Genomic DNA, 14543 nt, shown 5'->3' on the forward strand with positions numbered 1-14543 from the left:
TTTTTCATTAACAATCTGTGTGACAGACGAAAATATATGTTTATGAAATATGTGGAGAAAGCTTAGCTGGGTGGTTCTGCAAGCATGCTACAGTGTAGGATCAAAACTCAACATTTTCTTAAAAGACTGAGGAACTGATTTGAAAATTACTTTTACTTAGGAAAAGGCAGCATAATAAAAACATACCTGCCCAGTATTAACCTATCCTGGAGTCACACCATTTAAAATGAAAATTTTGAGATCATCAGTAACACTGAATCAAGCTAGTTCCTGGTAACTTCTGCTACAGTATATTATAAAAGAACTGAGAATAATTATGAAACATTATATAATAATACAAGTGAATACAGTGATTTACAAACAATTCAACTGAATAATACTCCAAGCTCTCAGAAAACAGACACTGATACAGTTCAGAGCCTCCTAAAAATTTCACCACTATTACTTAATATTTACGGCATAGTAGTGCCTAGAGATGTTGGTCAAGTCGGGCCCCCGCTGTGCTAGACACTGTACAAACACAGAAAATGACAATCTTTGCTCCAAACAGCTCCTAGTAGAAAACCCCAAGCGTTTAAGACTCAAAGCCCACAGACAGGAAAACCTCAGCCCATTCAGATATGCCTTCCCTTTACAACCCAAAGCTGCAGAGTAGCGCTTCGCCCTGTTACAAGAAATATATCCTGATTGTTAAAACTTTGCTTGACAAAGAAAGGAATAAATGGCAAACAGGCTACTTTCTAACAGATGAGCAGTGGATGTGCTGCCACAAAGCAGGCCAAAGCTCCTTGGGTCTCCGTCAATTCCAGCATGACACACGTCGCGGGGGCTTCTGTATGGCGTATAATCCGAGCACGCTGGCTGGCGCTCGCCACGCTACATCTGGACTTTGTTAGACAACCTTCAGCTCTGTTTTCTTGCATCAGCCCCCGGCCCCCTCTGGTGAAGCAGCCTCCCAACCACTGCTTCTCCATGAACTACTCATGGAGACAAAGTACTCTGGGAGGAAGTAAATTGGGACCACATTAGCTGGTGACCCTCACCCTGCAATTGGCCTGCCTTTCCGATGATAGAGGAAATCCCTCATACAAACTGACAACCAATATGAAACAGGCAGCTCCATTTACTGGAAAGCCTGGTCAATGCCGAGTGCCTCATTAGGAAATGGTCTCTATATTGAGGCACATTCCTGCAATTCAGAGCCTAGAAACTCTAAATTAAAACAACATTGATGCCATATCCTCTTTCCGAAATGCCTCTCTTCATCCAAACTTTAATACACATACTTAAAGAAATTAAAGAACCAAAATGTCTTTGGCAGGAGTCCTTCCCTCTTTTTCGCAGTAATACCCTTCCCATGCGAGAGACCAGGAACGTGACACAGTGTTGGGAAGGGACAAAGGAGACTTAAAGCAAGGAATAACCGCAGAGTCCTCCAGAATCTGTACAAACTTTCCTTGATTAATCTATGTGTCTTCACCAATATTTTTAAATAAATAAAAATCACCCGAAATTGCGGGGCTGAAGAAGTTGGAATTGTTTTTTTCACGAAATAAATTGAGGCTCATCAGTAGAATGAGTTTTTGTTTTGGGAGAGAGTTGTATCTTTCTGCACTCTAAGAACAGTAAGTCAGTCTGCTAACAGTGGTAGCCATTGTAGCAACTCAATGATAACCAGCACAAGCAATGAAAAGGCATAGTATGAATCTTATACACACTTGGATCCATTCAGACTCACTATTGCAGCGTGGCAAAAAACTGATTTCCTAAAGCATTATTTCTGTCAGAGGCTCTTTCCAGTTTGCAGTGAGGTGCAGAAATCAGGCCTATGGTACCTACCACAGCACCACCTTCCGATATTGCTCAGCATATCTATTCGCAGTCTATGTACATGGAAACGGGAACCTTTTAGTCAGCTGTGCCTGCCAGCCAACCAAATGAGCTGCTTCCCCACCACAAAGTCCAAGCATTTCCTAGAAGTGGGATGGACTGAAATACCAAATACTTATCAGGGAGCTCAACAGCTCTGAAACAATGGTAAAGGCAGAAGGAAGGAATTACTGAGGTTAGGATCCCAGCTCTGAATTTGAAGGGTTGAATAAACTTTTTAGGCTCCACAATTGCTTTTCAAAGTCTTCCAGAAGATCTTGATTAACTAGCATCACTTGCCTTTCTTGAACAGCTGTGTTCAATACATCTGCAAGTCTGAAAGATTTTTCACTCACAATTTCTACTGCAAATTTAGGAATTACAGCTGAACTTTTAGGAAGTTCCTGAAATGCTATATAGTCCTGTGGAGCTGGCAAACACAGATGGACCTTTGTTCTCAAGATGTTGAAAAGGGTCCATGTAGAGAAAGTTTAAATTGATGAAGCAGCACAGTCATCATGTTGGAAAATATGAGGCTGGTGACCTGTAATAACTGAAGAGGACCACAAGGGTCAAGTACACAGATTATTTGCAAAGCATGTGGAAAAATGAGATTCCCTTTGACTATATCAGTAATGAGGATCCTGTAAAATCTCATAGCTGTCTCTTCTGACCCATCTCCTACTTCTGGAGCTGTCAAAGTTGGTATGATTTGAATTGATGCAGAAAAAGTATACACCAAAGCTATTGGTACTGAAAAAAAATCCCCTGTAACTTATGTGGTGAGTAGTACTGTCCCATGATAAGTAACTTTTGAGGAGCTTTTCTTTCAATGTGTTGAAAGCTGCACACAAAAAAGGATAAAAGATGACACATCCTTAAGATGTAGGACAGATTTTAGGGAGGATGTGTCAAATCTCTATTAGGTCAAATAAATATTTCTCAGGTATGGCTTAAATATAGTTTAGATTGTTTATATATAAACATATATTCTGCCTTGGGGATTGGGGATGCACTGGAGAATACCTTGCAGTCCCATTATCTGTGATTTCATATTTATCCTACTTATATATAGCTTGTATTTATACTACGCATAGCACAGATGTGTTGAGATTACTTTCTGCTTTCTTAATTTTGTTTTTAAGATGACAATCTTAAACAATCTTCAACAATGATGAGTCTTTATAGCTGATGGCAGTTTTGGAACCAGAAACTTCAAAGGCATTTGGATATTCCAATGAATTTTTTGAAAAAGGACTATTGTTCCAACATCAGCTCAGAACTGGTCTCACTTCACAGCAAGAACAATTTCAAATTAATCTCCTTTGCAGTTTTAGTTTATTTCGGAAATTAAGTATCCCACACCTATACAGAAAAGCACTTAGAATGAGAACCCTTAAAGGAAATGGCCATGTCTTTTTAGGAACAGCATATGATATTGTAAGACTTATCAGCACTGAAAACTAATGATATGAACTACAACAATGTAATCACCTAACTGAAACCTAAGTCATTACAGATAATCATAACCTTAATACATTAATTAAATATACATAAATTTTCAGTAGAATAAAACCCACCACAAAATATTAAAGATTGTTCCATCTACCCACAAAGGCTAATCAGAAGGAAACTGGGAAGGGCAAGGGGCATGAAAGTGCTAGAATTTAATCTTAGGACAACAAGAACTGGCAATAAAGTTCCAATTTCTCTTGGAATAAGTGGTAATGTATATTAAGGCTGCTACGCCTACAGACAATTACATGAAGAAAATAAGTACTTTACATCGCTGTGACCACTTCTGAATCCTGTTCTAGTAGGAGGTCAATTGTAATTACAGAAAGTAATTACAACTGTTGCTCAAAAGTAAATAATACAAGACTGTAAACTATACTTCTTGCTCATTTTGAAGCTGGTGTAACAATCAAAATTACTGTTCTTAAATTAAACCTTAGATAATTATCATAAAAACACAAGGCCAGGAACCTATTTGTGTTTCCTAAGGAAGAAGCAGAGAAATCCCCCATCAGAAAGCAGACCTGTTTTTATCTTACTGTCTTTGACAGCAACACAAATCATCTGGTTGACAGATGAAATGTTGCACATAAAACTTTATGAAAATGGAATTGGTGGCACTGAAGAAGTTGATACTGGATTGGCAGGAGCACATGTGCTATTACAGGGAATGTGGCAAGGGAATAACTCAGAAAAACCCCCCAGAAGTGCTGAAGTGAACAATCTACACAGATTTTTAAGATCCTAAATCTCTTACTGCCAGGGATGACTTTTGCTTCCTCTGTGTTTTATTGGCAATGTATTTTTCATACTGCATTCAATACTGAAACACAATATTAAATACTTGAATAGAAACACACTTTTTCTGATTGTTATGCCAACACAAAAAGATCTTAGAAATGGGAGAGGCCAGAAATAGAAGGAAGAAAGGATCAATCTCCTCACAAGCACGAGACCTCCCAGATTCTACTCTAGTAGCTGGCATTCCCATGTGGTGCTCCTGTTGCAGATTAGAAATCACAGTAGAGACTGTGTGGTGTAACACATTCATATTTGAGCTTTACTGCAAGAAGAATTTTCTTCCACATATGCTTCTTCCCCAACAAGGCAAATACAGACCAGCAAAAGAAGTATCACTACATTTCCCTGAATCTGTGATTATTTGCGCCTGGAGAAGATAATAACCAATGTACTTTTCATTCACAGTTTCCTATACATTCTATCACACATTTACTACTCAAGCGGCGACACAAAGAAACTTCCCTCAACATTGAGACTTCTTTCCCCACCATGTTTTACAGGCTTCATGGCTGGTAGCTAGTTTGAAATTGTTATTTATGCACTTCCTATCCCAACATACGACAGGATTATATATCATTAGTTCCATAAATCAAGATAATAATCTCACATGAGATTATTAACCCGTTTCTTTTCTAGACCTCCTCTACCCACCTGCTGCTTGAGCTGTTGCACAAGACGGTCTTTCTCTCGTTTCAGTGCAGCCACTTCATCTTGGGTCTTTTTCTTAGAGGATGAAAGTTCTAGCAGAGCAATATTGGCATCTTTTTCACTAATGGCAGCAAGAAGGGCTTCTTGTCTGAAAAAAACATATAAATACATTATTATCCTGCAAAACTTAGAGGGAGCCTCTACAAAGAGTCAAACATACCATATATGCTGTAGCAGCGTGCAACTCTGAAGAGCAGTAATAAATATGTTCGTCATGGTTATATGTGCGTTGGTAGAGCAGGAAGTCAAGGCCCACCCGCCTCCCCCTAAATGACTGTGCTGATACCAAATTATTGCTTATAGGATAAGAAAAACATATAATAGTATGTTATTATTCTGCACTCAGCTTCTCAGTTTTTAATAACTACTATTTACTATTACTTTGGCCGAACATTTTCATTCTTTATAGTGTTCTCAACATTTCCAGAACAGATTTTGAGAATACATGCCCAAATACTGGACCAATCATAAGACTTCTGTGTTAAATTACGTTAGGTTATACTGCCTATTCATGCAGCTGTTTTAGAAGGAAGGTGGCATGTGACAAGTTTATTGAAATCACTTGAACAATACAGTGTATTCCCAGAAGGAAACGATGACACAGACACTTTTGTGCTATGTGACAGATGTTGAAATAGATGCCTTCAAGGATGCTTGAGCTATTCTTTGACTTTTCTTGTGAGTAACCAATATAATGAGCTTGTTGGATGCATGTCCTGAGTAATTGAGACAAAGGTCTGCCCTCATCATAAACCTTTTGTAGCCTCGCAGAAATGGTGTAAGCAAGAATGTTCTGTAGCAAGATCATGACGCTCAAGCACAATTATAATTAGATATAGAAACACAACCTTGCTATGCTAATTCCCAATAGCAAAAACCTCTTACAAATAGAGTTCAGAAACATTTTATAGATACTGGCAAGAGAGGAGACAAAGACAATAGTCCTGATCATAAAACAGAAGTTCTCAAATGAACTCAAAGGATTGCTCTATGTTAGGGAGAACAACTATTTCTGTCTTTTGACCTTAATTCTCACCTTTCGCTGGTGCGGCCAAATCAGGATGTACAACAGGTCCTAAAAGAAAACTTTGGCCTTATTGCCCAATAGGGGTGGCTTGTGCCACCTCCCATTACCTTGCAAGGAAGGAATAAAATGAGGTCCTAATGATTTGTGGCAGTGTGAAAGATGGCACCATGCAGGAGTGATGATGAAAAACAAACTCTGAATACTACAGATTTCCTATCTACCTTTCATCTACAAATTTAGTTGCAAATGCAGTTAAAATAGTAAAAATTCCAAATTCCCAAATAATCCAAATTTCTACCTGCTCTAGTTTATAAGCAAAAGAATATTAATATTGCTAATTTCAGAGAATGAATTTTTAAAAATAATCTAATGTGTTAAAACTATCCTGCTAATCATGTCAATAGCAATTATTATGCTAATAACACTGCTGTAATGCTTGGTCTTTTATTAAAGATGTAAGAAAAGTTAAAGAAGCTTAACGTAAACTATTAAGATTGCTTTTAATTATACCAATATATCTTTCTGTTTGTTGTCAAGATCTTTTTTAATAAAGACCCATCACAATCAGGTGACTTAGGATCACACTGGCAAACTCTTGAGGGTAGCAGTGACATGAAATCTGCTTTTCCTGATTCACTTGTTACCACTCCTTGAGCAGACCTTATTTGCACTAAAATAGCTTTCTCTTCTTCTTCCTGTATCTTGTTTCTAAACAACTTAACTTAATCTTAGTTAGGAATTTTTAATTGTGGCTAAAGCAAAAATACTTGCTCCAAAAAGTACTCATTGAGCTCCACGTGAAAGAATACAGGACTGAGAAAATTTGAGAAGAATAGGACAAATGGACAATGCTTTTATTTAATATTGATGCTTTGAACACATGCATCTAATATACTGGACTTTTAAACTGAAGGCCTGAAAAGGGAAAGGACTAGCACTACTGGAGTACAGAAATTTTTACCTGTTAAAATGCTGCAAACTTTACAAGTTTTATGACCTTGGTGAGGATGAAAAGATGTATTTAATATTGTAATGTTTCTGAGGATGGAGAGTGAAATAGCTTCATCAGGTACTTCAGTGCTTACGTCAAGGGCACAGGGGGATGCATACCTAAATACATAGGATGTAGTCAGATAGCTTGCATTGGCTGCAGCTCAGCTGGACAAAGAACTTACTCTCCTGGATACTTACTTAGTAATGCCTTCTCCAATCTGTAAGAATAACTGCATTTATATTTGCTTCTTGACCTTGTTCTGAAAAGTTTGAACAATACTGTTTTGCCTCTTAAAAAAAACCCTCAACACATTATTTTAATAGAATGGGACCAGGAAGCGACTACGCGTGGAGTCCTGCTGACAGATCTGAGAAGGCAGCCTCTGAGAGGCAGCTAAGGCCTACAGCCTTTTAACCCAGCTTGGCAGTAGCCAGCACAGCACTTTTGCCTGCAGGGTTATGCAAAAGCCACGCTGTCTCCACAGCCCCGGAGCAGAAATCGACGGGTTCTGAGGTTGTTTCTCTCTGAGAGTTGTATGGGTGAGACACCACATTTAAAAAGCTCTTGTTATTTTTTTACAGGTGGAAAAAAAATATACTGCTCTTACTTGAAAGGCGTGAAGTTTTCCTAAGACACTGGGTGAAAATTGACCCCATGATGAGAAAGTCCATGACTGCTTTCAGATAGCTGGGATGGCAGAACAACTTTTTCTTACACATGACAGGTTTAGGTGAGAAGAGGGTGACTGATGTATGACCTAGCTTCTTTCTGATCCCAGTCAGTGACCGAGCTCTTGGAAATATTTATGCCAGTGAAAGCTTAAGATCTCTATCGCTAGCAGAAGAAACTAGACCATAAAAAAAACACTGCTGAGATGAGATCTCCGTTCATCCCCTCAGTCACTCCAACAATTGCTAGAGTTTTGCTGAAGTTACCCATAGACAGAAGTTTGCTAATATCAGGATCTCAACTGAAGCCATATATCCCGTATCAAAAATGTGAAAGAACCATCTATTCCATGAGGAAAAGGTGTGTTTCAACAGACACAATTGTTCACCACCTGACAGCAGAATGGACTTAACACAATGGACTTTCTGTGGGGCGGATTTATCTCTGGATTTATACAGGTGTTTCTTGTACACACTAAGAGAGTAAGCCTGCTTTAACTGGACTACCAGCATATCAAAAATCTGACAGATCCAGTTTAGAGAATACTTGGATCCTGCCTAGATCATATCTAGAAAAACTAGCACCTTAAATTATTCCTTGTCTTTCAAGACATGATACCACAAAGTTAGGCAATTTTTTTAGACACTTTAGGATAATCGAAAGATACTCTAAATACATTTATTCTATGAAGAAATACAAATATTCTGATGACTTAATGGAGATAAAGAGTAGAAGAAAGGAAAAGATGCACATCAGATTCCCAGTTGTAGTATCAAAATTGTAGGTGCGGGAACGACTGATAATGGGTGCATTATTATTGACACTTTGTTTCTGTTGCTTTATGGAAAAGTATCCAATTTTGGATGTCTGCCTGAAACATGAAAAATCTTGATAGAGTGAAGTGACAGAACATGATCCATGACCTCTGCTTCTTTCTAGCTATTGGTATGCTGGGAAAGACAGGCTGGCTTGGAGCTCTGGTCATTTTCACTTCCTTTAGAGTAATCTGTTCTGATTCTAAAGAAACACTTATTCTTTTAATAGTAAACCTGCAATCCTTGCTGATGATTCAGGATCAGAGCCAAGAATATCGCTGTAACAGTATCTATATAGGCATTACTCTGGTATGGAAATTGGAGGTGCCTCAAATAGCACGTAAAGCATACCTTCTGCAATCAAATCCTTTGTTGCCCATCTCTACTTCTTAAGTGAAAACTCCAGGACAAGGACAATGAGATATAGATAGCAGTCCATTACTTATTTTTTGCTGAATAATCTTTGCCACCATGCCTTAGGAAAAAACATTCTACTGGCCAAACCTTCAGTGCTATATCATGTGTGAGACAGGGGTGCTGGTCAGGAAGTGGGGTGACAGGCGTTGTGGCTTTCTGACTGTTTTCTGGAACTGAAAAAGGATGAAGTTAGAACCCAAGCAAGAAAGATATCCGGTGATGCGATACGTGCATCATAGCTGCATTTTTGAATTCTGCAAGCTAAACGTATACTGTTTCATATCAGAGAAGTGCAGGTGTCACTGTCAGCTCTGCTGGAAGAAGACATGTTTGTAATGGCACGCTACTGTTCTCAACAGAGCTTAGAATTGCTAAAATGATTCTAATAGACCACAAAAAGCAAATATCACCAAGCAAAAGTCAAAGGTTGTGATTAAAGAGCTCTACAAAACTGACTTGTTTCCCTTCTTGAGAGCTGTTATCCCCAGGGAAACCAGAAGAACATGCTGTAAGACAGGTGAGGTGGCAAGAAGGAGAAAATCGGCTGCTGTGTGAATGGTGCTAGTGGCACATGCACAAACCTCTCTGTCAGGAGTGCTGCAGTCAGCTGCAGAGGCTCAGCTTCAGTTTAGGTAACAGTCAGTGGTACAGGCTTAGCTTCTTCAGCAAATTGCATGTCTTCACTTCACAACATTGGAGGTCCTGACATGTTCTAATAGGCAGGCAAAGCATGTCCTTGCTGCGCAACCCAAGATGGTTGATCTTTTAACATGCTAGCTAATGCCAGAGTCACTACATAAACATAGCTCACTTAAGTTAGCTGAGGTATTTCAGACAGTGGTAGTAGTGTAGCTGAGGCAACAGCAACTCAGCGGGGGGAAGCTGCCTATTTATCTCTCCATTTGGGCAGGTTCTGTAGCCTGAACTGAGCTGTACAGCAGCTCACAAGAGGTAAGCAGACTTTAAAACAGACTGAATATTACCAATATTACTGAAATGGCAATAGTGTAGAAAATATAGTGAAAAAAGATTTGGGATTAACTCTGAATTGGACAAAAAGAGGAGGATTTTTTTTTTTCTTCTATTTATGCTGAAGCCTTTCACTGAATGTGGATCATGACCATCACAGACTGGAGTGGTACCAAGACCAGCAGGTTCAATCCTTAAGGGATAATGGTGGATATAATCTGAAGATCAATATCAACATTATTTGCTCTGTTTGCAGTCTTAAAAAAAATAATGCAAAGAAAGGTGGGTTTGCCTTTTTTAAAATAGATGGCTACAGAATAGTTATATGGCAGTAGAGCTGCCTCTGGAGTACTTCTGATTCATTCATGATCTCCATTCTGTTTGCAGTTCAGCTGGGACGGAGAGCTCTTACAGCTGATGCCAAGGACATAGTGATAATGAATGACTCCAACTCTGAGATACAAATGGATCCAGAGGACTGAAATGTCTTATGGAAGGCACCGATGACTGCAGACCTGAAAAGCCACTGAAAATTGCCATGACTGAATTCTTCTGATGCCAAATATCGTGAGCCTTTGAAGCATTCCTAATGAGGTTGTCTTGTTGCATTTACTGGCCATTCTAATACTTTTGTCAACACACAACAAAGAATAGTGTGCAAAGGCACATCTCCTTCAGACCTTGAATGGAAATGTCTGATTTTGGGAAGAGAACTGGGCAAGATGGCAACAGTTTAAATTGCAGCTTCATTTTCAGTACAGGCCTTGAATCAAGGCAAAGCTTGAAGAATATCCCTCAACCACAGAAACAGTCCTTTTCTGAATGAAGCTTAAAAATCAGAACAACTAGAATACTAGTACATATTACTAATACTACAAACTCTAGGAATAGAAGGCATCCAGCAAAGCAGTATTTTCTAAAACTTTCTATAGCAGAGAAGAAAGGGCTTAAAGAATTGTACAGCATTTAACTTCAGATGTTGAACAATATTTTTCTTAGAGAAACTTCAGCTGCAGTGACTTTAGCAAAAATGGCAGGTGTTAGCATCTCATACACATGCTTACAGAGACCCTAGAAAAAGACATACACAGCACAGGTGAGATTTCTTGTACGGGCTTGGGTGAGGATAAGTGACTTGGTAGTCTGAGTGATCAAGTATTTGAATGAACCTAGACAATAAGGAACTACAGCTCATACAGATTCGGTTACAAAGTCCCATTAGCACCAAAACACCCTAGTGTGCAGTGTAGTCAAAACCGTAACACATCTCCCTGGAGTACTTCGGACACCAGTCTTGTTTCATTCCTCTTTTTCCTCTTTGGTGAACCACAACATACTTTTGCAAATGGGGACGTGAGACTTTCTAACTACTCAGTAACCTCCAGCACTGCAGGACTAATATGTTGTATTCCTGGATAATAAGCTGTAGCAGGATAAGTCCAATATGTAGTAATAAAAAAGCTTCACCCACAACACTAAAAATGTTTTAACTACCAAGGTAGCCAAGTTTGTCCTCTGGCTTACAAATCCTAATAGAATCAAGATGTCTTTAAATGGTTCTCTACAGCACTTGGTTTCAGGAGACTATGTAATTCCTTCACAGCTCCTTCTTCGTAAAGGAGAGGAATCCTTTGGGTAAAACGTAACAGAAAGTGAATTTTAAAAAGCAGTTTTGTGCTTTGCAGCACAATTCTCAGGGTCGTAACGCTGGAATATCTATCAGCCATATAATTAGAAAGAATAACAGGCTGCAAATAGTGCTGAATTAATGATGCTTCAAAACATAAAAACCATACATATTCATTAAAAGAATATGTTTACGTATGTCAGAGAGAACACAAATTCCATATAGAAATGTTATAAATACATTGTTCTATATAATTTTATTTCAAATTACGAGATTTATTCCTGTGTGGAGTATTTCTGAAAGTGTGGATGAGATCATATAAAAGCAATATTGAGATCAGCAGCAGCTTTGATTTTAATGTCACCAAGGAACTGGGATAATTCCATTAGGCCTAGTTTCATTATAGGTATCAAATCTGTTTTCCTTCCGACTGGCATTAAATTACAACATTTAAGGGTCTGACACAAATTTGGAGAGCTCAGGTAGCTACAAACTCATAGCAATCCAGTCAGTTCCTTGAACAGAGACTGTTGCTCTTCCGTGAGGGATGACTGAGCTGCCTGGCCTATTAAGATAAACTGTAATTATGGCTGTTATGCCTTTAGTACACAAGGCTTCAAACTGGAAAGGTTCTGCTGTTTCATAAACTGTTTACTCACTCCAGCCATAAGGGCATCAGTTGCCCCACAAGGAAAGAGCTGCTACTTGCTTCAGTTTTCTGATTTTTGTCCACTGCATTTACTCAAAGCCTACAGAAAACGCTGATCAAGCTTTTCTATCACAGGCACCTGTAAAACTTACCATGGCAAATCATCATTACAATAAGAACTGTATTATTTGCATATGAATTTAAAAAAAAACCCTCCCATGAAGTGACAACAACGTAAAGAACTAGCAGGCAAAGAGATTCGGATAAAGTATTGCAGTATTATGAGAGCTAGGCAGACATTCAGGCGACAGCTTAGAACATAAAGGTGTCAGGACACAGTACATAGTAATTTCATGAGTTTGGTAGAATGACACTGTTTGGGTGGGTCACACTTGATAAACTCTTAAAAAGTAATTAGTAATACAACACACCAAACAGCTGATCCAACGGGACAGCTCTCCTGACGCTAACATCACCCTTTTCATCATAAACTGCGTCAACATACCTACCGCGGCAGTTCCAAACTCAACACTTTTTTCCACTTTTTTTGCTGGTTATAGAACATCTTCAGAAATCAAGAAACTCTGACTGCTCTGAACTACGTGGAAAGTAAATTCCAGTTTCTAACATCCTGAGACCCCAGCAATTAACAGCCACTGTCCCATCAGTGTGGTTACTGAACCTGCAGTACCTGGCAGGGAGGAGGCAGTTCTCGCAGAGCTGGCAGTCACACCAGGGAACACCATTTCGAGATGCTAATAGACCAGTACGTTACTTAATACACAAGTTGCCAAATTCTGCACCAGCTACAATTTCTGCAGTATTTAAGATGCAGCTATATGAAGAGCACAAAGTATCCCAAAGTAAGCAAAACATTTATCCAAAAGAAACAGTAGCAATCTCTTGCTGCAAGAAGGTGGGGAAAAGAAATGTAACTTGGCAATACTACTACCTGTTCTTTTAATTACAGCTGGGAATAATTAAACCTCAGGCTGCAAATTTCCCAAACACAGCCTTACACCCTCAGTCAAAAGGGATAATACACTCCTTCCATTCCTGTACTTGGTTCCTGAATGAGCTTTGCCTTGTCTGGCTGGCATGTCAGCAGTCTTTCTCACCCCTGATCTACACTCTCACAGCTACCAAAAAAGGAATTGCAAATTTAAGCAAACCAAGTGAGAAGAAAATAAAAAGTTGTTTGTCATCAGCAAATTGAAGCCTCTTGAATTTACACCTTTTTACTGTTCTTTTAAATGTCATTGCATACAAGTGACCACAACTGGAAAACAAGAGATAAAAATACAAGTTCTTTGTGAATAGAGTTGTGTGGTCACAAAAGAGATGCCACTTTAATTTTCCATTGTATGAATGGTGTGATAATAATCAATGTTAATTTTAGACATGGGAAGCATTACCACTTGTGCTGTCCTTGTTTTTTTTTTTTTTTTAAAAAAAAAATACTGATAACATATTTACACTTTCCTATACACATTTTCTCTGACATCCTAAATGTCTAGAACCACAGAGGCATCATTCCTTACTAGGATTGATAAGCAATGCTTTTCAAAGTCCTTTCCCTCAACATATTTGATATAGTCACAAGTAATCCCATAAATATTTTATATTACCTTTTCCAGCAATGTCTTAGCCCTTTTACTTAAGCTTTCCATCTTAATTTTACCACTTTGGCACCTGAGGCAAAGATTTGCAATTCCTAGTCCTGCTTGTGTCTGAGCTCTGAGCACTCAGCATTGCAGTACAGCTCTAGACTGTGTCTGCCAGCACGTCCAGAAAAAAATCTAAAGCTTTCGCAGGGGACTTTCCAACCCACTACTCATTTCCTTAATTATTTTTATTGATTAATTCTTCCAGTGAAAAAGAGGCTGCTGCATATCACAGCTGCTAAACTGATAGTATATGAGCCTTACATACTTGCCTGTGAAGAGTGGGAGTTCTCGAAGATGGCACATTTTAGAAGGAACCTTCAATCCTGGCATCTGATGTTATGGGAGATTTGTCCCTATTAAGGGTAGGCTTTTTTTTTTAAGACAACTTTCCTTGTTTTTCCAGCCTTCAGTGCAGAAGCTGGATGAGAGACAGAAGTACTCACAAGGCTCTCAAGTTCCTCAGAGCTGGCTTTTCTGAGAAGGAAGTCCTGAAACTTGTGCAGTTTAACAGCAGTGCAAATAGAGCACAAACTTAAGGCATAGTTTTCGTCCAGGCAATACAGGCCACCAGAATACATCCACCAGATTTTGAAAAATGACCGTTTAAGAAAAGCAGCTCTTGTTTCTTTTCCTGTAACAACGGTCAAGTACAGGCTGAGCTTTAGCTTAGCATGTGGTTTCACAATTGGCTTAAGCTGACATGAGAGAGGGCTCTTGCTGAAAGAGATGGTTCTGCCCTCCCATTTTCAGGTTCCTGCCCCCTCCCTGGTGTCAACACCACTGACTGTGTATCCCTGAAGCCTGGCGATCCCGTTA

At 39.0% G+C, this 14543-nt stretch overlaps 1 protein-coding gene across 1 annotated transcript in view; it reads right to left on the reverse strand.

The window, feature by feature from the left end:
• ERC1 (ELKS/RAB6-interacting/CAST family member 1) overlaps positions 1-14543 on the reverse strand; it is a 294006-nt gene that overhangs the window by 45818 nt on the left and 233645 nt on the right. Inside the window, exon 15 of the mRNA XM_082308445.1 lies at positions 4837-4981. Coding sequence (XP_082164571.1) covers positions 4837-4981 — 145 coding nt within the window. The remainder of the gene's footprint in view (positions 1-4836; positions 4982-14543) is intronic.

The sequence above is a fragment of the Platalea leucorodia genome, assembly GCF_965183815.1.
Source record: "Platalea leucorodia genome assembly, chromosome: 4".
NCBI classification, from domain to species: Eukaryota; Metazoa; Chordata; class Aves; order Pelecaniformes; family Threskiornithidae; genus Platalea; species Platalea leucorodia.